Source organism: Lepidochelys olivacea (genome assembly GCF_965140295.1).
Source record: "Lepidochelys olivacea isolate rLepOli2 genome assembly, chromosome: 2".
Taxonomy (NCBI): Eukaryota; Metazoa; Chordata; order Testudines; family Cheloniidae; genus Lepidochelys; species Lepidochelys olivacea.
In genome coordinates this window covers 209,505,702-209,531,205 of record NC_140412.1, presented here as the reverse complement: position 1 = coordinate 209,531,205, position 25,504 = coordinate 209,505,702, and the positions used below count along the sequence as shown (strand labels likewise).

Below are 25,504 nucleotides of genomic sequence, written 5' to 3'. Positions count from 1 at the left end.
AACAGCAGCTCTGATTCAACAGAGTATTTCCAATACTTAATAAAATACATGATTGATAGATTAACTCTGCACAGTAATGTCCTGTTAATTTGAGGGGCACATCCGCACCTCCAAGGTTTGGAATAAGCAGATTATATGAAACACCATATACATAGTCTGTTTGCTTTAGTGTTAATAAGATATATAACCCAAGATACAGAAGAATGAGAGATCTTATGAACTGTTATAACCAATCCCTCTGAATTTCACTGAACTCGACATATTACTTACGGATGATAAGGCATTCTTCAACCCAGCTATTTGTGCAGATGGAGATGAGGCTGCATCATGTTCCAGCAGCTGCTTCAGTTTCTCTCTTTCAACGGAGATTGTACTAAAAGCCGACTTTAAGGTGACGTAAGCTAAAATAATTTTTTTTAAAAGTAGACAGTTAGAAAAATGCCACCAGTTGTGAAACAACATTTCAATGCAGCTTAATATACAGTGACAGAAATAAGACTTGTGGGGACAGAGCACTAAAGATAGGCAAGGTTACCCAAGGTTAACACCTGGATTTTTACTAGGAAAAATGCTCCTTATAAAGGCCCTACTTTGATCGCGGATGATTGTCAAATAATTGCTGCTGAGTTATGGACAAGACATAGAAAAAGTAAAGTAATAATGGATCTTTATTAATTGTGGTAATTTGGAAAAGCCAGAGAAGACACACTTTTTTTTAAAAGACAAATTTGCTGGAACAATATAAACCCTCAAGTGTTATGTTATGTCTGCTAAATTTTTTGATAACCAGACATTTTGCTGAAACTATATTACAGTCACTGTATGGGGTTGACAATGGGAGCCCTGGCCGCCAGCTGCCTGGGATGTCCAGGGTTCCCGCCATCAGCCACACGGCTGGCAAAATTGCATGGGTAGAAGCTGAATATTGAGGGATCTGCAATTTCCACAATATTGCAAATTAAGTATTTATTATATGACAAATGCTCTGTGCTCCTGTATTTTCAGAGTCAAAGTATTTTGATTCTTTATTATAAATGGTAGCATTATAACTGCACGTGCTACATTAACTTGCTTCCCTTCCTCAGTATGGTTTTAGCCTCCAAACACTTGAGGATCTATCCTGCATTCCTTGAATAAGTAACGTTTCCAGTGAAAAATCAAGGAGACATGCTAACCTGTGCTAACTGATTCACAGGGGAAGCAATCCAACTGTGCATAGGCTAATAGTTTGCTCATGAACAGGGCTCTGTGGTTTTGGGCCATGCTGTATCTATCTGTGTGGGGATATTTACATTTAAGTTACAAGAACTAAATGGAACAAACAACAAGATATTGAATTTGTTTAGTAGGTAACTTGCATACTATGCAAACTTCACACTTCTATTTCCATTCCTACCTCTGTGTTGCTAACCTCAAGTGTTCACAAATCATGAGTCAGGCCCCAAAAATTTCATGAGATCAGCTTAAAAAGCATAAAACTTCAAGTAGTAATACATTCTGGAATCCTTTCATTTTCTTTCTGGTTTTTGAGATTTTGGGGGTACATGGGTTCATTTTTTTTCAAGCTTTTCTTCAACAATGTTGGCTAGAAACTTTGCTGAAATTCTCATACAGTACTTTTTTATTCACTTGATTCCAGGAGCTGCAGATTTAGGGGTAGGACCAAATATCATGAGACTTGCACATAACTGAGAGTTGGCAACAATACATTCACATGCTCACAGAGTAGATGGGGGCTTAAGATTTGTGAGAAGTGAGGATGACAGAGCCAAATGAAAAGGTAAATGGAGAGGAAAGCAACTAGTTCTATCAAGAGTATGTCTTCACTGCAGAGTTATCTTGGGCAGTCGGCACCCAGAGTTATCTTGGGCAGCCTAGCTCAGGTGTGAGTGATCATATTGCAAAGTTACTGAGTCAAGACTGGTGCTGCACTCACCTGTATGTATCACTGGGACTTCTGGGCACACATCCCATGGTTCTGAGCGCTGCAGTAAGTTGAACTGCTCAGTGAATCGCGGGAAAATTTGTCTGTCCTTCTGAGTATATGGGGGAAATTGTGGGAGGCACTGGAGAAAAATCAGTCCCTGACTGGCTTAGCCTGTGTCCTCACTGAAAGTGGACAGGTTACCATCCCAAGTGAAAGCTTAACCCAGGCTTTAGCCTATACCACTGGATGGACCAGTTAGCCGGGGTGTAAAACACCAACTCAGATTAGAGGTTTGTATGTGTGGATGGGAGAGATGTTGGGGCAACACACGAGTAAGAGCGCAGGTTTACTCTGCAGTGAAGAAAAGCCCTAAAGGGGCTTGATCATAAAAGGGAATTCACAATTCCCAGTAACCATCAAAAGGGAATGCTGTGTGCTCAGCCCCTACTGGGAGGAAACCTATAGTGCTGTACAGCCAGCTCTGTCTATGCTGTCAGTGAGTCTTTTGAGTTAAAACCAAGGGATCAGACTCAGGTACTGGGTCCCAGAGACTTGCACTCAAGATTTACAAAAGAAACTAGTGATTTTAGGTGCCCAACTTGAAAATCTTTGCCTATAGTTACGATGTAGAGAAGATACTCTAGTCATACTCCTAATTACTTTTTGTGCCATATGCAGTGCAAAGCTTACGGAAGCCATTTATGAAATCCCACTCACAATTTTACAGTGGTTACTAAGAGCAGAGGAATAATTTATCACATGTCTAAAAGAAATGGACTGTAGTGTTCTAACAGCACTGTGCAAAATCTGATTTCCAACCCTCATGAGATTACCAGAGCAATCTTCTTAGCGTATGCGCAGTGTGCCTCAGATGGTGCATCGGATTTTAACATCAAACAGCAAGTTGTAGTCAACCTAATAGGATACAACAACTACAAGACTCATGGGTGATGAGCCTTCTTCAATACTGCATTAAGTTGTACGTAGCCATTCTGCATTTCCTAATGGAAGTATTACAATGTGTGCCGCACAGCCTCCATGTGGGCAGTCGTTGCCTGGCTGTCAAGAAAAGGGGTGCTGGCCCTTTTAAGACCCCCGCCCTTCAATGGGGTGATTTATACCCCATGCAGCCTCAGAAAAGCCCTTTTACCAGGATCAAGCTGGAAGCAACAGCATCAATTCCAGACGCAGCAGCATGGTGAGATTGGGCGGGTGGGGAATCCTCCCCACCCAGCACATGGGGGACCTCAAATTGGCCTGGGAGGGGTGAGGATCCCTAAACATATGAGACAGGATGCAGAGCTAGGGTACCCCAGGCAGTGGGGGGTGCAGAGGCACAGGAGGAAGGGGACCTCCCCCTCCTAGTCAGTAAGGGGGACACCACAAGGCTCTCAATCGCCCATCAGTAGCAGCTGCAACAAGGAGGCGGCAGAGGAGCCTGCCAGGGCCCCACCATGTGGCGTTGGGGGTCCAGAGGAGCCTCAGGGTGACCAGCAGGGTCCCAGTGGAGGACTGGCTGAAGTCACCTCAGGATCACACCACAGTCGGACAGGGCAGTAGCAGCAGTGACAGGCAGCTGCAGGACCCAGAGAAGGGCGGCTGTTTTCCTTTGGCGGAGGGTTTTCCTCATCCATACATGAGAGCATGTGCAGTGGGGGAGGGCAGGCTGAGCGAGAGTAGGAAAGGTGAGTGGCCTCTTGCAGTGGTGGGTACTGACCAAGGTCCCCATACCACAGAGTGGGCAATGGGTGTGCCACTGAGTGGCTCCCCATACCGCAGAGGGGACCGGTTGGGTGGCTGCCTGGGCTCTCCCCATCACTGCACAGTGAATGCCTGGAGGGTGGGGGGGGGTCTCCCCAGCAGGCAGAATACTACAGATCAAAAACACTTTTGATCCAACTCAGAGAAGGAGCTTAGGGACAGGGCCAAAGGACACAGTGCTTCCCCTGCAAGGAGGGGGCATGCAGTATGGTGAGCATCTCTGCCAGTGACAAAAACTGGCGAAACTGAGGTACAGCTCAGTGTGGCAGTGGCCAAAGACTCCACCCATAACTGACACCACTCTTGGGGAAATGGAGGCACATCTCAGGGCGGCTGTGGCTTAGATTACAGCCATAACTGAGGACCACCTTTGGAGGGAACTGAGGGACAGGTCAAAGTTGGCTGCATCCAAGGCACCACCTGAAGTTGAAGCCCAAGTTTAGGAAAACTGAGGCTTAGCTCAGGGTGGCTGTGACCAAGACTACAGATGAAATGGACGGATCAAACATGGGGAAACTGAGGCACAGTTCAGGGTGGCTGCCAGTAGACATTTGGAACCAGATATGGGAAAGCAAGACAGGCAGGGCAGACCGAGAAGTGTACTAGCTCTTTGGCCACATTCCAGACCTTGACTGGTAAGCTGAGATTACCTCTGGCAGATGGAAAAATAGACGGGCCCTCTACCGACCCACCTGGGGATTGAGTTAAATATGTGAGCTGGTGTATCTAAACTCCCCGAGGAGTAGGAACTATTCTTGAGCTCTTATGCTAAAATGCCGCATTGTAAGTCATCATCATGCTCTGGTTCTCAGCTTTTATTCATTATACCATTCTCAAATGTTTTAGAGAAATGCACCAGAAAGACAAGTATATCACCTGTAGCTAGTTTTACAAGTGCAGTTCCCACAGGAACTCTTCTCTCCTCAAATATTATTTGAGAATATACTCAGAGTCAGAGGGGCAGAACCATTTTAGATAACATTCTAGAATGTGTATTTGTGTAATCTCTCAAAAAAATATTACTTCAGATGTGAAACTAAAGGCTGATTTTACTCTCACTGCCCAAATTCTTAATTTTGAAATGACGACATGTCTGATCTCCAACTACATAATATATGCCTTAAAAAAAAAGTCTCTCTCTCTACTCTCCAGGAGATGTATCAGCACATATTTAGACTTATTAAAGAGACTATGCCTTTTGTGAATTTTGTTTAATTCACAAAAGATAAAACAAACCTCTCCTCCATTCAAAATATTATTTTCCTATTTCAGAAGTATAGATGAGGCAGCGCGAAATAAAGCAGCATTAAGAAATTATTATATACCCTTCACAAAAGGGCATTAAATGACACTGAGCCAACAATCACCCCAGCAAAAAATAGGTATTGCACTTGGGTTTCTAGCGTAAAGCCTATAGCCATGATGTATATTTTCATTTCTAAGAGAGCAATATTTCTGCCATGATTATCTCAAGGAAGAAGATTCTTAAAACATCTTATTTGGTGCTACTGCATTTTAAAAAAAAAAAAACATCTAATTTTGACCACATGTGATTTTGCAAAGCTCAATGGTAAGAGAGTTCACTTATGTAAGTACAGTATCTAAAACATACCTCCACCACAGGGGAAAAACAAATGAGGAATGTTTATGATAACATTGCTGCATAGCCAGCGAAAGTGGGTTTTCTGTGAGATGTCCTTATTAATCACAGAATCATAGAATATCAGGGTTGGAAGGGACCTCAGGAGGTCATCTAGTCCAACCCCCTGCTCAAAGCAGGACCAATCCCCAATTTTTGACCCAAATGGCCACCTCAAGGATTGAACTCACAACCCTGGCTTTAGCAAGCCAATGCTCAAACCACTGAGAATGGTGGAATGCTTCAAAAAAAAAAAAGTCATTTAATTTCCTGTTCATAACAGCCTTATTTACTAGGACTCTCCTTACTCCCCCCACCCTCCAAATAAAAAGATACTGCTAGGGTGTGACAGTAGATGGTGGGGTGGGGATGTGGGGGGAGAAAAGAGAGAGAGAGAAAAAGACTGGCTGGCTGGCTATTTCATGTTAGCAAAGCATAGCTATGGAAAAAAGAGCTTTTGCAGAGACGGCTGTTCAGTGGCAGCTTGTACTAGTGGTTGCTTACCATGAGATTTTACTCTTCGGTATTCACTAAAAATAGGTTACTACCATAGCAACCTTTGCATCACAAACAAATGTTAGCTCTGAAATACTGAAACCATCCTGAATGCCTACTGTGTGTGTGCACACGCAAGCGAGAGAAAACACACACATGAGCGAGAGAGTTGGCACTCTCTCGCTCACACACACAGGAGCAATATACTGCTGCATTTATAGAAACTGATTTTAGAACAACTGCTTCTTCCCAGGATAACAGAGTCTTGAGTGATTACACACAAAACTGGGTGGAAAGGCAGGCCGCCATCATTCAACGGGGAGTGGAAATTCCAACAATTCCATTCAAACTGGCTTATTACTCTGAGGTCTCTGGGTTTGATGGGGTTCTGCCCTTGAAAAGAGACCACTGGAGTGTACTATGAACTGAAAAGCAGCTAAAGGAAAACTGAAGTCTATTTAAAAAGAATCAACTTTTAAAAAAAGTATACACAAAATGAGTTTCAATTTATGTATTACATGTAGAGCCCTGCAAATCTGCAGATATTCACTTTATAGCCACAGATTGCAGATCAGATGTGGGATCCACATTTTGCATTGCACAGGGCTCTAACTGTGAAACCACAACATTTTCTGGACTTGGACAGGGCTCAGACTGTACTCTGGCTCCAAATCTAAAATTCTGAAGAAAAGAAAATAATTCAACAGTTAAGCTACTATTTTGATGACCTGAGCCCACCGCATTTCAGTGCCTGTCACATCCTGGGAAGCAGGGGGATGGGAAGTGACGTTATCCAGGACTTATTTTCACATAAGCCAGGCTCAGGTATCACATTATTATTTTAGCTGACACTTCACATAGCCATACAAGAAACACATAGAATCTCACTCACCTTTATGTGCAACGTGACACAAGTCTTCTTGCATTTTAGAAAATTCTGATGTTTCAGAGCCATCAGAGTAATTTTTCTCTTCCCCAAAATCTATTGTAGATAAATTAGGATTGGAAGCATGCAGTCGCATGGGGGCAGAAAATACTGTAGGTACCTAAATGGAGGACATTTACAATTGGTAAAATATGACAAGACAAAGTTTTACATTTACATTGCAGACAATGTACAATCAGGCCTTAGACAACAGCATGGGAAGAACTGCTGTTGATCAGCAATGGTTTTTTGCATGGATAGTACATTTGGCAAACCAAAGAATAGGAAAGAACATGCTCAAAGGTTTCAAACTTGGAGATTTGGCAAAAATTTAGTGGAAACATTATTTTTGGTCTGGGGAGTGCTGGAGAGAATATTGTTGTACCATGGTTTAAACTTATTACTCCCCAACAACATGATTTCTGGAAGCCATTAGGTAAACAGATAGTTAAACAGCACTGTAAGATTTGCAATGGCTTCTGGGCCCAGAAACAGAGGGTCAGTTGAGACCGTGTGTGAAATCTTGGCCACTTTTAAATCAATGGGATTTTTGCTATGGATGTCAGTCACTGTGAAATCCAATCTTACATATTACTTCATTTAGAAGGATTCAAATGTCCTTAAAAGCGATAGAGCAAGAAAGGATCAATAAGCAGGTTAGTATTTTGAGAAAGTTGGGTTAGGGCAGGAAAGAGGCTGTTCCAGTTACCTGCAACATTCCTTTAGCATCTTTCCCAATAACTCTAGGCCGCCACCTCCTGTGAATTCTTTTTTCCTTTTTTGGACTTTCAAAAGGTCCCCCCTTTTAACAACACAGGGAACAAGAATAATGGTAGGTGTCATAAAGCAATACTGCTAAGAAGAAACAACACCTTGACACCCCTCCCACTTCCCTGACGTAATAATTTTCACAACTGACCTGCATGGCATTTATAGCAGGTGCTGAACATGTCCTGTGGAGAACTTCCATGCTCTGTAACAGCTGGCTCATTTCCATTAAATATGTGTGACAATACGAGAGATCTGTTTTGAAAGAGAAAATACTTCCAGTTTCTCCCAAGAAATGGAGACATGGGATGTAATTTTTTACATACAGTTAAAGTAGGGGTGGGCAAACTTTTTGGCCCCAGGGCCACATTGGGGTTCCAAAACTGTATGGCAGGCCGGGTAGGGAAGGCTGTGCCTCCCCAAACAGCCTGGCCCCCACCCCCATCTGCCCCCCTCAGAACCTCCAACCCATCCAACCCTCCCTGACTGCCCCCTCCTGGGACCCCCCAGCCCTATCCAACCCCTCCTGCTCCCTGACTGCCTCGACCCCATCCACACCCCTGTCCCCTGACTGCCCCCCGGGAACCCCTGCCCCTTATCCAACCACCCCCTGCTCCCTGTCCCCTGACTGCTCCCGGGAATCCCTGCCCCTCATCCAACCCCCCCCATGCCCCACCCCCTTACCATGCCACTCAGAATGGGGATTTGATAGCTGCTTTCAACTACCTGAGAGGGGGTTCCAAAGAGGATGGATCTAGACTGTTCTCAGTGGTAGCAGATGACAGAACAAGGAGTAATGGTCTCAAGTTGCAGTGAGGGAGATTTAGGTTGGATATTAGGAAAAACTTTTTCACTAGGAGGGTGGTGAAACACTGGAATGCGTTACCTAGGGAGGTGGTAGAATCTCCTTCCTTAGAAGTTTTTAAGGTCAGGCTTGACAAAGCCCTGGCTGGGATGATTTAGTTGGGGATTGGTCCTGCTTCGAGCAGGTGGTTGGACTAGATGACCTCCTGAGGTCCCTTCCAACCCCAATATTCTATGATTCTATGAGGACTGGCAGCCGCGCTGCCTGGCAGGAGCTTGCAGCCCAGAGCGCTGGTGGCACGGTGAGCTGAGGCTGCGGGGGAAGGGGGACAGCAGGGGAGGGACTGGGGGCTAGCCTCCCCGGCTGGGAGCTCAAGGGCCGGGCAGAACGGTCCTGTGGGCCAGATGTGGCCTGTGGGCCGTTGTTTGCCCACCTCAGAGTTAAAGTCTTACTTTGATTCACCTTGTCTTTGCAGTCTAGTTTGTAACAGATTGGTGTCAGCAGCACAAAGATTGTTACCACAGTTTGGCATTAGTCAGCCCCCTTAGTGGAGAGGGCAATGATGCCACAGGCTTGGAGACTGTACTATCTTCTCACCCCTAGATGTGGGTCCTTCTAGGTCAGGATAGAGGCATATTGATTGGGCAAGCTTAAACTGCTCCTGATGTATTTTTGTTCTACAGGGAAATAACTTCAAAAGAACCTCAAGCTCTTGGACTGTAAATATGGCTGGCACTTGTGATGTCCACGAAGGCCCAGATTTTCAAAAATGGCTAGTAATTTTGGATGCTTCAATTTCTGGGTGCCTCGTTTGAGACACCTCAAAGCCTGATCATCGGAAGATTGATGCCCAAAACTTTCTGAAAAAGTCAGGCCTCTTTAAGAGGTCTCATGTTGGCTGCCCAGAAATGGAAGTACTCGAAAATGACTATTCCTATAAATGTGGACATCATTCACTTAAAAAAAAAGCTACCACCATCATTTTCAGACGTAAACACTACACGAGGACAGCCCTTACAGAGTCAGTCAATTCCAGGTACAGTCAGGAAATCTGAAATAACCTAATAGTTTGAAGTTCCTTCAAATAACATAACCTTTTGAGCATTTTTCCATATCCTCAGAAGACTGCAGCCAAGGTGGAATCTTGGACTCACTACTTGGACAGGAAAACTGTAAGCTACTTCCAATTCGCAATGAGTTCTGGTTTGTCATGCTGTCTGCCTGTTCCAAAGAAACAGAAATGAATGATTAATACAAAGACAATCTATTATTGTGGTGAAGATACATTATGGCATCCAGATGCAAAGGACCAGGTTCAGAAGCTGGTGAAGATTATATGCACCAAAGGTGTCACAAATATATGAGTCAACAAAGATATGCACATTTTTTATTTAATACCACCCCTTATAGATATGTGAAAATCTGAATAAGGGAGTGAGCTGACTAGCAGCTACTAGCAACAGAAAGCCAAATACAGAAGAAAAACCCAACAAGAACTAGGTTTGCTAAAAAGTAGATTTAAAAAGGTTTAAACACTTGAAACCAGTTATGTCAGAGTAGTAAATTGAATAGCACATCATCTGCCTTTAATGTTCTCCCCATTTCCGACTCAGCAAAACAAGGAACAAACCACAAATAGTTTAAATGTTAGGAAGATTTAAAGAAAGGGGCAAATTTCACCAGATGTTATCTGAAGAACTGACTAATGTTCATATTCCTATGATTAAAGGTATTGAACAACTTCCATATGTGGAGAGATTATAAAGACTTGGACTTTTCAGCTTGGAAAAGAGATGACTAAGTGTGGATGTCATAAAGGTCTATAAAATTGTAACTGGCGTGGAGAAATTGAATAAGGAAAGAACCAGGGGTCACCCAATGAAATTGATAAGCAGCAGGTTTAAAAACCAAAGTAGTACTTCTTCACACCACACAGTCAACCTGTGGAATTTATTGCCAGGGGATGCTGAGAAGCTATAATGTGGTTCAAAAAAGAATTCGATAAGTTCATGGAAGATAGGTCCATCGATAGCTATTAGCCAAGACAGTCAGGGATGCAGCCCCATGCTCTGGGCATCTCTAACCTCTGAACAGGGAATGGATTACTCAATGAATTACCTTTTACATTACCTTTGAAGCACCTGGCATTGGCCACTGTCAGAAGACAGGATACTGGCCTAGATGGACCATTGGTCTGACTCAATTATGAGGATCTTGAATGATAGTCCTTAGTATCCTTTTGACTATATGCCTCTGCTGCATAAGAATTACCATGCTATATCCACCAATAGCTGATGTAGTCTGCTATTCTATTACTGGTCTCCAACGGCAACCAGTATCACATGCCTCAGAACATGTAAATCCCCCATAAAGGCCAATTATGCAGTAACACGCTTATGGGGGAAGTTTCTTCCTAACACTAAAATGAGTTGGTGGTTGGTTGATAATACTCTTATCCTATCTAGAATAACTACAGAGGAACTTCTTATTTATACAAGTGCCTAAGCCTTTTTTGGGTCCCAGTAAGCTTTTTACCCTCAGTAGACTCTTGCAGGAACAAGTTCCCCAGGCTAATTTAGAAGTTTCATAAAACATTTCTTTTAAAATCCATTTTAAATTGCTTCCTTTGCAATTTCATTGTGTGTCCCCTTTATTCTAGTATTATGAGAAAGGTTAATTGGAAGGGCCTAGATAATCTCTATCACCTATTTTATACTCTTCTTTCATGTTTCCTCTTGCTCAGCTCCTCTCTAAACCAAGCAATACAAGCCTTAAATCCATCTTCATATGAAAGTCTCTTCTATCCCTCTATAGTAATAAGCTTGTTGCCTTTCTTTAGTCCTTTTTACTTATGGAGTGGGAAGAAAACTGAATACACTATATCTATTGATACTATTGGTTTTATATACTGACATTAGAATAACTGTATTAAATACAGCTTGTTTAGTCAGAACCAAGACAGTAAATATCAATTAGTAACTTTATCATTAATTAATGTTTGGTTGCTCAGCCATACAGCTGCTCTAGTTCGTTAAAATCACTGCAGAAAGCTGTAACCATCCATATGTATTAAACATGTTACCCACCTTCTGGAATGTACAGATGGAGTTTATAAAGATGTACAATTTAGAACAACTTCGTACACACATTCCACATTTACTTCTCCAAAATTCATAATGTGAAACTTACTTTTGCCCTACAATTCATATACAAATTGGGGGAGTGAGGGGGGTGGAAGAGAAGTTGCCAAAAAAGAGGCAGGAAAGGAAGCAAACGCCTTTATAGCTCCATCTAGCTGGACACACTGACTCGCAAAGAGAACGTTAACTCTTAGAATGCAAACATTCTACAAGTTGTTACAATGTGTAGCATAGAACATTGCCCATGGGCCAAATCTTCAGCTGGTGTAAACTGGCATGCCTCCACTGACTTCAAAGCTGGGTTAATAAATTGGCAGTACACTAAAGTATTTCATATTAAAAATAAAGTTACATTACTGTACCTCTGGTTCTTCAAGTAGCGTTATTCACACAGGTTCCACTCTTGCTATGCATGTGATCAGATTCTTTCAGGCAGCAGTGTCCGTTGGGGGAGCCTCCATGCCTTAGATATCCTTGCATTTTCCCCACCCGTGTGCATAAAGGGTGGAGTGGATCCAACCATCCTTCAGTTTCTTTGCCAATACAGAATCCCAGAGGAGTAGGTTTCTGTAGCAGCGGGGAAGGAGGGCAGTTCGTGGAATCCATACAGACAACACATCTCAAAGGCCCACAGGTACTCTAAGGTAAGTAACCATTCTTTTGAGTGATCGTCCATAGGAAGCAGTTGTCTCTGCTCAGAGGTGGGTAGTAGGAGTGCTACCTAAACAAGTGAGTGCAAGATATCCCTACCAAAGCAGGAATTCCATCTGGACACAGCTACAAAAGAATAGCGTCTTTTAAAGATGTGGACTGCGTTTCCTGTAGCTGCCTTACAGATTTCAGAAATAGGGATATTCTTCAAGCAGGCAGCAGAGTCTGCACGAGTTCTAGTGAAATGAGCTCTAATGTGCTTAGGGGGCTGGCTCTAGCCTGGCTAACTCATAACACGGCCTTATGCAGTTGGAGACCCACTTACCTAGCCTGAAAGGACCCTCTCTACAAAGGCTACAAACAGTCTAGGTACGTTTCTGTATGGCTTTGTCCCATCACTGTAAAGAAACAGTGCCCTTCACTCCATCAAGTGGGTGAAGTTTTGCTTCCCTGGAGGTGGAGCGAGGCCTAGGGAAGAATACTGGGAGATGAGTGAATAGGTTCACCCAGAATTCTGAAATAGCTTTGGCTCAAGGGGGAAGGGGAGGGGAGAATCCAACAAGCCTGCTAATAGTATATTGAGGTCCCAAGGGGGAGGGAGCTCCTGAACTGGGAGAAATACATGAATGAGGGTTCTTAAGGAACCCTACCACTGTAGGGTGGGAATATACACTCCTATTCAGGGTCATATTGTAAGTGCAGCTATTGCTGCTGCATGGAGCTGATAGAAAGTCAAACTTGTTTCAGGGCTAATAGATGGTCCATAATTGCTGAAATGGGTGCTGTCAGGAGAGAAAGCGGGTGCTGAAATGTCCAACTGGAATACCTCCTCCACTTTGCTTTAAATAAGTCCAGCGGAGGCTTTTCTGCTGTGGATCAGATTGTTCTGAACTCCAGCTGGGCAGCTTCTTTCGAGGCTACCAGATGTAAGGAGGTTGGGTCTGGATGCCGGATCTGACTATTATTCGGTGAGACCATGTCAGCCACAGCAAGTCATGTGCTTGGTGGCTATGTTGAGAGATTCATCAGATCCAAATACCAGAACTGCCTGGCTCATGCCAGGGCTATCCTAATCCTCAGTCCTGCCTTTTGCCTTAGTTCCGAAGAATCCTCTGTATCGTGGGGATCAGCAGAAAAGCATAGATCGGTCCCAGTGTCCAGGGGTGAAAAAAGCATCTGTCACGGGCCATTGAGCTGACGCCCCCGCTCTGAAACAGAATGCCTAACACTTGTCATGGTCTGGGCAAACATCTACTTCTGGGAATCCCTACTTGTGAAAGATGTACTGTACCACTAGTTGTCTGAGAACTGTCTGCCTAGTTGATCTGCCAAGCTGTTCTGAAGGCTGGGAAGGTACACAGCCAATGGTGCAATTTGATTCAAAATGCACCAACTCCAGAGCTGCATGCCCTCCTTACTGAGCAAAGACATTCTTGCTTCCCCTTGTCTGTTGTCATAATTAGGGCCCTATCAAATTCACAGTCCATTTTGGTCAATTTCATGGTCATAGGATTTTTAAAATAGTAAATTTCATGATTTCAGCTATTTAAATCTGAAATTTCAGTGTTGTAACTGAAGGGGTCCTGACCTAAAGAGGGGTGTGTGTGTGTGTGTGGAGGGGAGGTTGCAAGGTTATTGTAGTGGGGGATTGGTGATCTAGATAAGCTCCCCAGGGTGTCCATCCTCACAGTCTCAGTGGGTAGAGATGCAAAGGGGTTGCACACATGAAGAGGGTCTTTCCACCAGTTTAATGACAAGAGGGCTTCTTGTGGGACCATGACCATTATGTCTATGTGATGCCTGCTGTAGATACATTGATTTCAGCCACTCTTGTATGGAGTGGAGGTGAAGTCTGGCAAACTATATCATTTAGGTTCATGATGCCATAAATCCCAGGTAAGTTCTCATGGATGCTCATGTGTGCGCTTGAAGCTGGGAAGGTAAGCTCATTGACCTGGAATCTCACACTGCTCCTATGAACGCTACGCTTGGAGTCTGAGTCAGTGTGGATTTCGCTCTGTTGACTTTGAGACTCAATAAGGTAAAGAGCTTTAAGGTTACTTGGATTCAAGTTGGTCACCTGTTGGTGTGATCTTTCTTGGATCAGACAGTTAAGATGTGGGCAAACCTGGATTCCTTGTCTCCTTAGATGAACAGCCACAACTGCCAAGCATTTGGGTAATGCCCTTGGTGTTGTGGAAAGACCAAAGGGCAGGATACTCTACTGTGTTCCTACCAAGACTCTGAGCAATTACCTGTGGGCTGGATGATTAGGTGTCTTGCTGGTCAAGAGCTGCAAACCAGTCTTGAGGCTCTGATGAGGGAAGTCACCATCCTGAACTTGAAACAAAATTACTTCGTTCAGACATTAAAGGTCTGAGACACCCCCTTTCTTCTTTGGGAAGAAAAAATAATAGAAATAGACCCCCTGTCCCTGAAGGTACCTCCTTCACTGCTCCCAGTTGTAGAAGGCAGTCCACTTCTTGCTTTAACAGTATCTTGTGAGACAGGTCCCTGAAAATTGATGGGGTGGGGATAAAGGGTAGGAAGGGTTTGGAACTGGAAAGATCCCTTTTTCGCAATCTCTAGGAGCCACCAGCCCAAGGTGATCTAGTCCAGGCTTTCCAAAAATAAGATGCAATTTCCTTTTTTACCCCCCTTTGGCAAAGATTCCAGATAATTCTGTTGGGCTCTTGAAGTTGGCATCAGACCTGCTGCCTGGTGGACATCACAGCATGTGCAGAAGCAGAGAGAAGGGCAGAGTCTCATCTCTAGTGGAACTTCTACTTCTCCTGCTTCAGCTACATCTTTCTTGTGTTTTTGAGGTCCTCTGGGGCTGACAACAGCACTAGGCAGAGAAGCACTGCTTGAAGGACAATTGTTGACATGTTTGCTTCCTTCTTTGGGCTGCTGTGTTCCAGTCTCAAGAACAGAGTTGTCCTCAAGTCTCAGGGAACGGAGGGCCTCATCCATCCTAGAATTAAGAGATTCACTATCCGCCAATGCAAGGTCATCAATTGTTGTTTAGGCCTTCCAGGGGATCCCTACAGACTACAGCCAGGAAGACCTACTCATTGCCACCAATGTGGCCATATTACATATGTTAAATGTGTTCAGCACAGTCTGTCAATTGGTCCTTCAGCAAAAGGTCCTTCATCTTCTCTTGATGTGCTTTTGGAAGCTTATCTATAAGCTAGATCCCATACTTGGAGAGGAGGGCCTGATAATTAGTTATATGCATCTGGAAGCTGACTGAGGAGTATCTCTGACACCTAAAGAGGTCCAATTTATTTGGGGTCTTCTCTCAGGGTATTCATTTGGGAGGTCCCTGTTTTTATGTTTCCTGGACAGTGGCCACTACAAGCAAACCCAGTACTGGCTCTGAACAGAAATATCTAAATTCCCTGGAAAGGAGGTAGTATCTGAAAATGATCTATTGGCTCACTTGGGTGTGTTTCAGGCTCCAATAGTCCCTCATTTTGTGGGCCTGGTGAGCCTGCCAGGTGTGGAAAGGTATTAGATGTCCATGAGTTGATATCGTTTCTCCTGTACCACTTCCAGTAGTATACCCAGGGTCTTTGCCATGTTCCTGGAACACCCTGAAGTCATCCACTGAGGAAGACATTGCAGAATTCACTGCCCCATCTGGGGAGGATGCGAAGATGGCACGGAGGACGAGATGATTTTCCTCCTTGCAGCTAATGCTCTTCCTCACTTTCCAACTCTTGCCTTACCAATATTTGAGACCGCACCAGATGGCATGGCTGGAACGACCTATATTACCTCTTTGGGGAGGAGGATCTAGCTCTGGAGACAGTAAAAGATGCAGGCTTTCTAGAGTATGGCTGCCCACCCCACTGCAAATACTTTCTTAACCTGATAAACTGATACTCAGAAGCTGGTGGCTTGAATATCACCACCTTCAATCTTTTAAGGAGGGGTGACTCGGGTATTGGGCTCATGGTTAAGTCACTTGGGTACAGTGTATGCTTTGGGTACCAAGATAGCTAGTACTGGGGAACACTCTTTTGAGATGACTGGTATGGAGGCAATAGGTACCAGGACTCAGGGTACTGAGACACACTGTGCCAAGGCTCTGGATACCAAGATACCCAGTGTTGAGATTGATGCCGAAGGACTGGTAGAGAAAGAGAGAGAGAAAGAGAAAGAGTAGTCCATAGACTCTGGGACTACTGCTGATGCTGTCTTGGTAATTGGTACTAGGGTACTTCAAGAGGCCTGGTTATGCTTTTGGGCTTTGGGAGATTGAGCCTAAACTTGAGCCTAAACCAAGCCAAGCCAGAAGTTTGATGGTTCTTCTGTCTCTGCTTGCTAGGGTGAAGGTGACCTGCACCTATCTTGGCCCCGCAGTGGTGCTCTTTTCTGCCCATCAGAAGTTGTTAACGCTGGAATAGCAAACAAAGCCTCTAAGAAGTAGTGGTCTGGGAGCGCAGATTAGAATCTTGGCTCACCGGTGCACTAATAGAAAGGGGCCGCCCAGATGACTATGGTCCAGTTCCGAACTTCCTTCAGTGTCCCAGGAGGAGAGCATCAGGCTCTCAAGGTGGAACAGCTCAGATGGACTTTTCTAGTTTTCCGAGTGTAGCTAGAGAAAGAGTGACATACTCCCCCAAAATGCTCTACATGTCCCTATCCTAGGCAGATTAGGCACCAGAAGTACCCAGCATTTACAGGTCTTAAAGCTTCTGCTATATTGGTAGGATGGGTGCATCTAGCCTAAACTGATATTTGTTTTAAAAAAAAAAAAAAAAAAAAAGAAGTGGGCAATAACCAACTAGTAAATAATTAGCGAGAGTACTAGCTAATTAACGCTAGCACAGTATACAGAAAAGCAGGCAAACACTGCAGGAGTTTTGACTTGCTGCCACAGGCGGTAAAAAAGGAACCAAAAGACCCATTCTGCCCTTTATTCCCTCAGGAGCGTGTGCGTATGGGGTGGTTAGCACAAGGATATCTATGGTGCAGGCGTGGCCCCAATTGCTGCGGCTGGCCAAAAGAATCCAAACTCATGCACATGGGGTGCATGCATGGTAAGACTGGAATCTGTGTGAACAACTCATCTTGAAGAAAATTTCATGTCAATTAAACACATTGGCAAATTTATGATTTACAGTTTTATCATCACTGCACCTTTTTAAAGGAAGCCTAATTACTTATAATATTGGATTGCTAATGTTTTGTAGTTCTTATAGCAAATAATTTCATAAAGTATCTAAATTTTAATGTTAAACCATTAAACCATTAACCACACATTTTCACCACTTTAGCATGAATAGACAAAGCTTAAATTTAAGTAAAAATCTAGAGTTACTTTTCCCATTCTGACAGCAAAACTCATGTGTACCAAAGATATTTATTATGCAACCATAAAAAGATTATAACTTTTCCGATACTGGCCTTGTTACTGTTTAAATGAAGCAAAATAAAATTAAATTTTAATACAACTTTAAACAATGATATTTTAAAAACACAGGATAACTGTACAGTATTCTATAGCAGTGGTTCTCAACCAAGGCTCCGGGGCCCCTTGAGCAGGCTCCAGGGGGTCCATCAAGCATGGCCAGTCACTTGGGCCCACGGCAGAAAGCCAAAGCCCCACTACATGGGGCTGAAGCCTGGGGCCCTGAGCCCCGCCATCTGGGGCTGAAGCCAAAGCCTGACCAACTTAGCTTCGCAGGGGCCCTTGTGGCATGGGGGCCACAGGCAATTGCCTTGCTTGCTACCCCCTAAAACCAGCCCTGGCTTTTATATGCAGAAAGCCAGTTGTTGTGGGACAGGTGGGCTGTGGAGTTTTTATAGTGTGTTGGTGGGGGGTGGCGGGGGGGGGAAGAGCCTCAGAAAGAAAAAGGTTGAGACCACCTGCCTTAGACCATTTTACTGTTTACATCTTACACCAAATCTTTATCAGTTTGTGAAAGACCGTAATTAAGTTTTTGGTTTGGTAGAGGAATTCAAGCTACATTAATCCTTGATGAAAGCTCATCATTACCTTTCTACCTGAGACAGAGTCGAACACACCAGGTACAGAGTCTGCGGTAGAGGACGCGGGGAAGAAATGATTATTGATATCATGTGGAAACATGGCAATTTCATTTTGACGATACAGTCTGTGGTGACGCAGTTTTGCTACCCATTCGTCAAACAGTTCCTGAGATTTCACCTACAGAAAATAGTTAAGTTATATGATAGGGAGTCATGGTTCAACCTTAAATTACTAGACAAAACTAGATCTTATTTTTTCTTATTTCTTATAAGGTGGCCACAAAGGGTTCTGAATTCTTGACAAAGCGTCAATAAAGTGTGCCTGTTAAATAGTACTCATCACTTGCCTGAATACAACATAGAAAAAAATTCATGGAGCAGTTTAAGAGGAAAACTATGTTAGCTGAAGTCTCTCTGTAAGGCCCCAATTCAGGAAAGCACAAACAAATGTTTGAGTCCATCCCTATTCAGGGCAACACTGACACACATGCTTAAGTCTCACTGACTTCAATAGGACTTAAGCACACGCTTAAGTGCTATCCTAAAAAGGTGTACCTTACTAAATAGGGCCTGATAGTGTGAACTTAAATACAAGTCTTGTAAGCCTGTCATCTAGAAGACAGGCTCAACTTAGACTCACAGAAGCATGGCAGCATTAAATCTTTGCACATGCCATAGTTGTGTGTGTATATGTATATATGTTTTCAGTTTTACTTCCAAACTTATTTGCTTTTAAGTTTAAAAAAAAAAAAAAAAGATAAACTTACAACTTTAAAACGACAGAATATAGTCCACAGATAAAATAAATACATTCCTTCTTAATTATGTCCTATTAATAGATTAGATAAGTGCAAGTACGCTCACATAATGGAAAAGATGCCAGAGGGCACAACAGCAGCATCTAATTACTCTGGTCCATTTCCTCCCCCCCGCCCCCCCCCAACGTATTCATCTCACAAAAAGGAGTACCTAATTTAAGTATAAAAAATTGCTGCCAACAATGAGACTTTGTGTTTGACAAAATTTAAAGTTAGAGAGATTTTAAAGAAATTACAAATTCCAGAAACTGAACTACAGCAAAATAAAGGAGATCAACTGCTTCTCAGCAAACTATAAAGTTTTGCCAAATTTGACAACCGCTGCAGAATTTAAAACGTTTTTCCTTCAAGTTAACCTACATTTCCAGCACCCTTTATTAAGAGGCCAACAACACACACACACACAGAGATCACTAGGTACATCACAATGTTTTAATATTTTTACAATTTGATTGGTAAGATACAGAATACGATTGCCTTGAAGAATTACCTTTAGATGGTATATGTATTCTTCTGTATCCAAATCTATACATTTTGTTGATTTCTTTACAGACATCACTGAAAGTCCAACATCAATGCAGCCATGCAGCTTCTCTCTTTCTACCTGCAAAGAAAGATTTTATATAGAAAATTAGCATTAATGCCTGAGGCAGGGTAGGAGAAGAGATGCACTGATTGGCAGGACCAATATTTTTAATTCATCTTGTAGTTTAGAAATTCAAAATCTATCTTTCCTTTTCACAACATGACCCAAGTCCTGGTATTCATATGAAATACCACAAAATCGAGGGAGAGACACAACTTACATCAGCTTGACACTTGGCATACTTCAAAATTCCTCTGTCCAAGAAGAAGTATCTCTGTAATCAGAAGTGCAAAGAAACCTTTTATAGCAGAGCAGGAAATGATACAATATATTCCACTAAAAGGGCATCTTCTGCTGTTAACTTTTCAACAAAGGACAACACACCAAGTGAGTTAAGTTTAAATAGCAACTAATCCTAAGATACACACTTCTTTCCTACCTTGTGCCAGCCTTTCAGAGGCCATTTCCTCTTTTTCAGCAGGTAGCCTTCCTGTTTCTGTGGTTCCTGAGTATAATTCATGACTCCTCGCAGTCCTTCTACAACTTCCCAGCTGTCCTATTAAAACACAAAATCCAAACCTGCTTTTTTTTTTTTTTTTTAAATAAAGGAACAGAATGAAAACATTTCTCTGAATAAAACCCAGTGAGACCAGAGTCTCACCTTGAGAGAGACAACACAAAGTAAAAGAAGTGCAATTTTTCTGACACCATGTCTCATTGAATGTATGTGCCTACCAGGATTATTTACATATAGTACATAGCCACAGGAGACACCACAGTTTAGTATAAAACCTTTATATTAATATGGGTAAAAACAACTCTTACTGAAAAAGATCTCCTTAGTGCATCATTGCCTGTAAAGCAGACCATAAAAACCTAGATTTCTGGCATGTTTTTCAGCACACGTGAGCAACTCAAGGTCCTCCCCTCTCCCGCCCAAAAAAACCAACCAACCAACAAACCCAAAGCTAGATGAGCAACTCAAGTACTGAGACATGCAAGAGGCAGGAGCAAAGGAGGAAAACCTAAATGAAAATGCCAACAGAAAACGTTTTCTTCTTCTGCATGACAGTCCTAAAGGAGTGACCTTGAAGTAATCTGACATACAGGTAGGAACAGAGCTGCTGCTGATTCTACGATTTTTGTTCATGATTTTTTATTTATAGAAAAATGTTAATGAAAGTATAACAACTTCCCAGATTTCTGACCAGAGGTATCCTCCTATAAAAGTAGTGACTTTGGTTCAACTATCATTGGACCAGACAATTTATTTTATTTTATTGGTTAGGTGTTGATGTGAAAAATATTCTATATATAGGGGGAAATTTATTTTTCACAGTAGTACATACATGATCTTTGTGTCATAGCCACATATTTAGCAGGAGTGGAGGGGGAGGATGAGGGAGGAAAAGAGGGAGGGAAAAAAATCTAGATAATCTTACCTTTACCTTCTGGCTTTTAATGATTTGGAACACTACTGTAATGGAATACACTGGCCCTACCAAATGACAGCAGGAAGGGGAATATTTTAGGTACCTGGCTTCCCTACTTAAATTATACAAAGCAGTAACATGCAGAGGGGTCACACAGCACTTCCTTGATCCAAGAAATCTTTACAAAAAAATTCTAAAATGGTATTTGTTGCATTCCTCTATTTATTCGGTGTTCAAACAATTCTGGTTTGCAAAAGATTTTTATATCTAGAACACCCAACAAGAGTTTAGTCTGAACCATCACACTGCCCCTTCGGTAGAGCCAAACTAGACCAGCACATAGAGACAAGAGGTCAACAAATATAGAGGCACATCAATCCTTCATTTTGTGCAACATTAGTTGACATGGGAGCTACAGTAAATACAAGTGTCTAGGTACAATAATCCACTCCCCACAATCCTTGGGAAGCTAGGTAAAGCAATATATTCATTAATAAAGTAATGATGTAGAATAGCAAGATACCACAAAGCAGGCATTCCATAAACAGTTTAAGCAAAATTATTCCCCCATTTACTTGTGTCCCTGGTGAGGATTCCTCAATTTGTTCCTCTATTTTCCCTGCCTTGCACTTCAGAACAGTTTCCTGCACTGAGAATCAATATTCCCCAGCACTAAACAACAGTCCACAAGAGTTAGAAGGGTGGCACTAATCAGGTCTCATAACACAACACAATATTTAACTCACAATGGGATTCCACAAACCAAAGATGAGCTAAATGTCCAGTTTCCCTAATTTAAATTCCTATTATAGGAAAAGTTTTGCATGTTGCCCTTTGTTGGTTATGCCTCCTTTTTTGGCTGTGTTATAGAAGAATATTTTCCTCACCCCTTCCAATCTGCAATATTTTTAACTGATCACTTAAGTATTATTTATAATAAGACTTATAAAAACATGGTTTTCCTTACTAGAAATCAGAAGTTATGCTCCATGTTCTATCCTTTTAATCTTTCCTCATTTGGGCTAGATTGTAGCTTGAACTATACATCCACAGGAGGCTCTCTGCCCCCTTACACTTCTAAGTAAGTTACCTGGACCTTTAATCATGACACACAGAGCAGGTGGACATGGAGTAGTTGGTGAATTGATGAACTCTTGGCTCTGTCCTCCAATGAACCAGCCAAAAGTGAGCCAGAGTAGTGGACATTGTAGTTTGCTTCTGGTTGAGGATCACAGCAAATTACTACCCTTCTCCTCTGGAGCAAGGATCCAAGCAGAGAGGTAACTAGGCCTTAGATGGGTACCCCTGAGGCATAGGGCCTCCCATCAATCAATCAAGCTAGCCCCTAGTTCAGTGGTTCTCAACCTTTCCAGACTACTGTACCGCTTTCAGGAGTCTGATTGGTCTTGCATACCCCAAGTTTCACCTCACTTACAAAGTACTTGCTTACAAAATCAGACATAAAAATACAAAAAAGTGTCTCAGCACATTATGACTGAAAAATTGCTTACTTTCTCATTTTTACTGTATAATTATAAAATAAATCAATTGGAATATATATACTGTACTTACATTTCAGTGTCTAGAATATAGAGCAGTATAAACAATTCATTGTATGTATGAAATTTGAGTTTGTACTGACTTAGTTAGTGCTTTTTATGTAGCCTGTTGTAAAACTAGGCAAATATCTAGAGGAGTTGATGTATGCATATGCAGGGGTCTTCCAGGGGGTACCCTTGGTTGAGAACCATGGCCTTAGTTGACTATTTACTGCTAGAGATATATGCAAAAACTAAAGCAGGCTATAATTTCATAAATAAAGGTGTTGTGGGTTTTTCGCAGTGTGTGTAGGTAGGTCTCCGAGGGAATCCCAACAACATGTATTAATGTATACTCTTTAAAGCCAAAGAAAGTGTATGTTCCACCATCCTTTCTATACTAAAGGTGATTGAGTCTATAATGAAACTGCCTCCATGGTGACGCAGGATGGAATACTCCAACCTCTAAGGGGTTGGGGTCTATTGACTCTCACATAATCCCAGCCATTTTAAATCATTGAAGAAGCATGATATTAGGAAGCAGCTCCCAGGAAACTCAGCAAATGCTGTATGAGGCTATGAAGCTGGAGACTATGATTTAACATAGACTACGTCTTCCCTACTTAGTCTTGAAGGTTCTTTTGCCCAGTGAAGTGCTGCTACACTTGGTTTGGAAAAAAGTCAAGGCTTCTTTCATGTCGTCATCATTCTGCCCAAAAACGTTCTGACCTCATCCAGGATTTTTCAGTAAGTTTCTCAGGCTAAAAACAGAAAGTGACTCACAGAGACGTTGTCAAAGAGCCCCAGGTGCCACCCCAGAAGAAAGCAGTGCTATGTAATCCTGGCACCATCTGGATGCTAGTCTGGCCTGAAAAGGCTGTTCTGGCAGCTGGGCATAAGGAAGTCCAGCCTCACACTGCACCACCCAAGTTTTAGAGACTAGTCCTAAACCTAAACAACATCTTTGCACCACTGGAGTAGCTCCAAGCTGTCCGCATCATATATCAGAGAAGTGGACATGCTTTACAGAAGTGTTCAATCATTTAATTTCATTCTAGCTTCAGCACTGTAATCTGACTAAAGCATACAGTTATGCAGTGTAAACTGAAACACTGCACACAACAGAATGCAAGTACAGTAGTTGACAGCAAGTGCTGTTTTCAACAGGAAACCAGTGATTTTCAATTACATTAGTTAAGTAACGGGAATACGTTAAAATGTCACAATTATACTAACCGTTGCAAAAGGTTAATGGATAAATTTCCTTGTTAAGGAAGAATTTTCCACTAAGCTTAGCTTGACAAGGGTTGCTTTCGAATTTGGTGCTCAAGAAAAAAAACCTAGAGAAAAGCTGCTGGATTTAACTGAAGTCTTCCTTGGCTGGAGAGCCTACCAATGTAGCTAAAAGACTGAAAATGTACTTGGTATTTCTACAGATTTTTATCCTTGGAATGAGCCAACTGCTTAAGAGTTGTATTGGCTTCCCCATCAATTAAATTACTCCCTTCAGAGAAAAAAATTCCCAAGCAAGCATTATACATAGCAACTGTCGCCCACTGCTTTAGCCCAAACATACTTGATAGCAGCACCCAACATCACAGCCTATAATGAAAAAGAATAAATCCAATAAGAACTGAACTACTGAACATGGAGCCTTCTTAGTGCACTACAGATCATTTGTTTTTTTGACAAGTTTGAGGAAGTCCTTGATCATCTGGGTTCAGTCCTTGTGCATTTTTGTTAAGCATAAGCAGAGAATAGATCTGATAGAAAGGTCTTCAATCTTTTGGAAGGCAAATAATTTCCTAAGTGCAGGAGATTTACAGTACTTTCTACTGATCTAATGGTCATAGAAGAAAACAAACCAAGCATGTTCACATAAGCTCTTTAGCAAACCACAAACACCTTCACTTGGGATGGGTGGGAGAGAAGCTGAACCTTATCATTTCAAATTAGTTATTCATAGTTAAATCTGCACTCCTCTCAACCAACAAGAACATATTGAAAAGGATCAGAGCATAATAGAGCTCATGCCTAATCTTTTCCTCAGAATACTATCCAATTTCCAGGTTGGAAAACACCTGAGCACAGGGGAATCAGGACACTTGTATAGGGGGAAGGTTACAAAGAAGTGGAGTCCACAGGTGACGAGAGGGTCATAGCAGATGGGGGCACATGAGGTGATGAGGAAAGACTAGAAAGAAGGCTCATCAAAATGCATCAATTTGGAGGCATAAACTTGTTTGCAATAGCTCAAGTAAATGCACTGAGGAATAGCACACGCTTCTTGCCATGCTCTTCGGGGTCAGGGTGATTGAAAAGCTGAGATCAGGAGAGGGGTCTTCTCAGATCTCATATTTCTCCAAATCTGAACAACAGTCGGAGCTGGCATCAGCTCCAATAGGAATCTGGATTGGCAAAACACAAGAAAATGCTTTTAAGGTCACAAGACTTCTTGTTTGAACTTTCAGAGATATGTAGGATGACTGGATGTCTGGTTTTTAAAGGGACAGTCCCGTATTTAAGCCCTTTTGCAGGTGTCCCGACTTTTTCTTAAAAACAGACAAATTGTCCCGTACTTGCTGTCTCCCCCTCATCAGGACTGGCGGGTCCTGCCGCTAGCCGGATCCCTGCTCGCCAACCACTCGCCCACCAGCAGCAAGTGGCTGGGGGAGGAGTGGGGGGCATGTCCAGTGGCCGACAATGGGGGTGGGTATGCAAGGCTGGTGGTAGTGTGAAGATGCAGCACATGGAGCCAGCCGCTCCCTCTGCCAGTCTGTCAGCGCAGCCCCCACTGTGTACCGGCTCTCAGCCAGCAGGGCCCTGCCCCTGTCCTGTTTCTGGCTGGCACTGGCTGCATGCTCCAGTGGCTGGCGAGTGTGGGCAGGTGGCAGCTGCTGCCCACCCATCAACCCTTTACATGCTCCCCCTCTTGCTCTTCTCTCCCTGCTTTACCTCCAGAACTGCTGCTCCTCCATATCCCCTACAATGGGACGCTTCTCGCTCCCAGCACTG

General features: G+C 42.8%; 1 protein-coding gene across 9 annotated transcripts in view; it reads right to left on the bottom strand.

Annotated features, from left to right (window-relative positions):
- The window catches only part of OSBPL3 (oxysterol binding protein like 3), a 136,294-nt gene that overhangs the window by 48,662 nt on the left and 62,128 nt on the right, over positions 1-25,504 (bottom strand). For all 9 annotated transcript variants that reach the window (XM_084620605.1, XM_084620610.1, XM_084620607.1 and 6 more), the window contains 9 exons: positions 19,958-20,074; positions 19,739-19,792; positions 19,423-19,536; positions 18,122-18,292; positions 9,415-9,541; positions 7,667-7,770; positions 7,457-7,549; positions 6,715-6,868; positions 271-401 (listed from right to left, as the gene is read on the bottom strand). In XM_084620605.1, the coding sequence (XP_084476731.1) occupies positions 271-401; positions 6,715-6,868; positions 7,457-7,549; positions 7,667-7,770; positions 9,415-9,541; positions 18,122-18,292; positions 19,423-19,536; positions 19,739-19,792; positions 19,958-20,074 (1,065 nt within the window). The remainder of the gene's footprint in view (positions 1-270; positions 402-6,714; positions 6,869-7,456; positions 7,550-7,666; positions 7,771-9,414; positions 9,542-18,121; positions 18,293-19,422; positions 19,537-19,738; positions 19,793-19,957; positions 20,075-25,504) is intronic.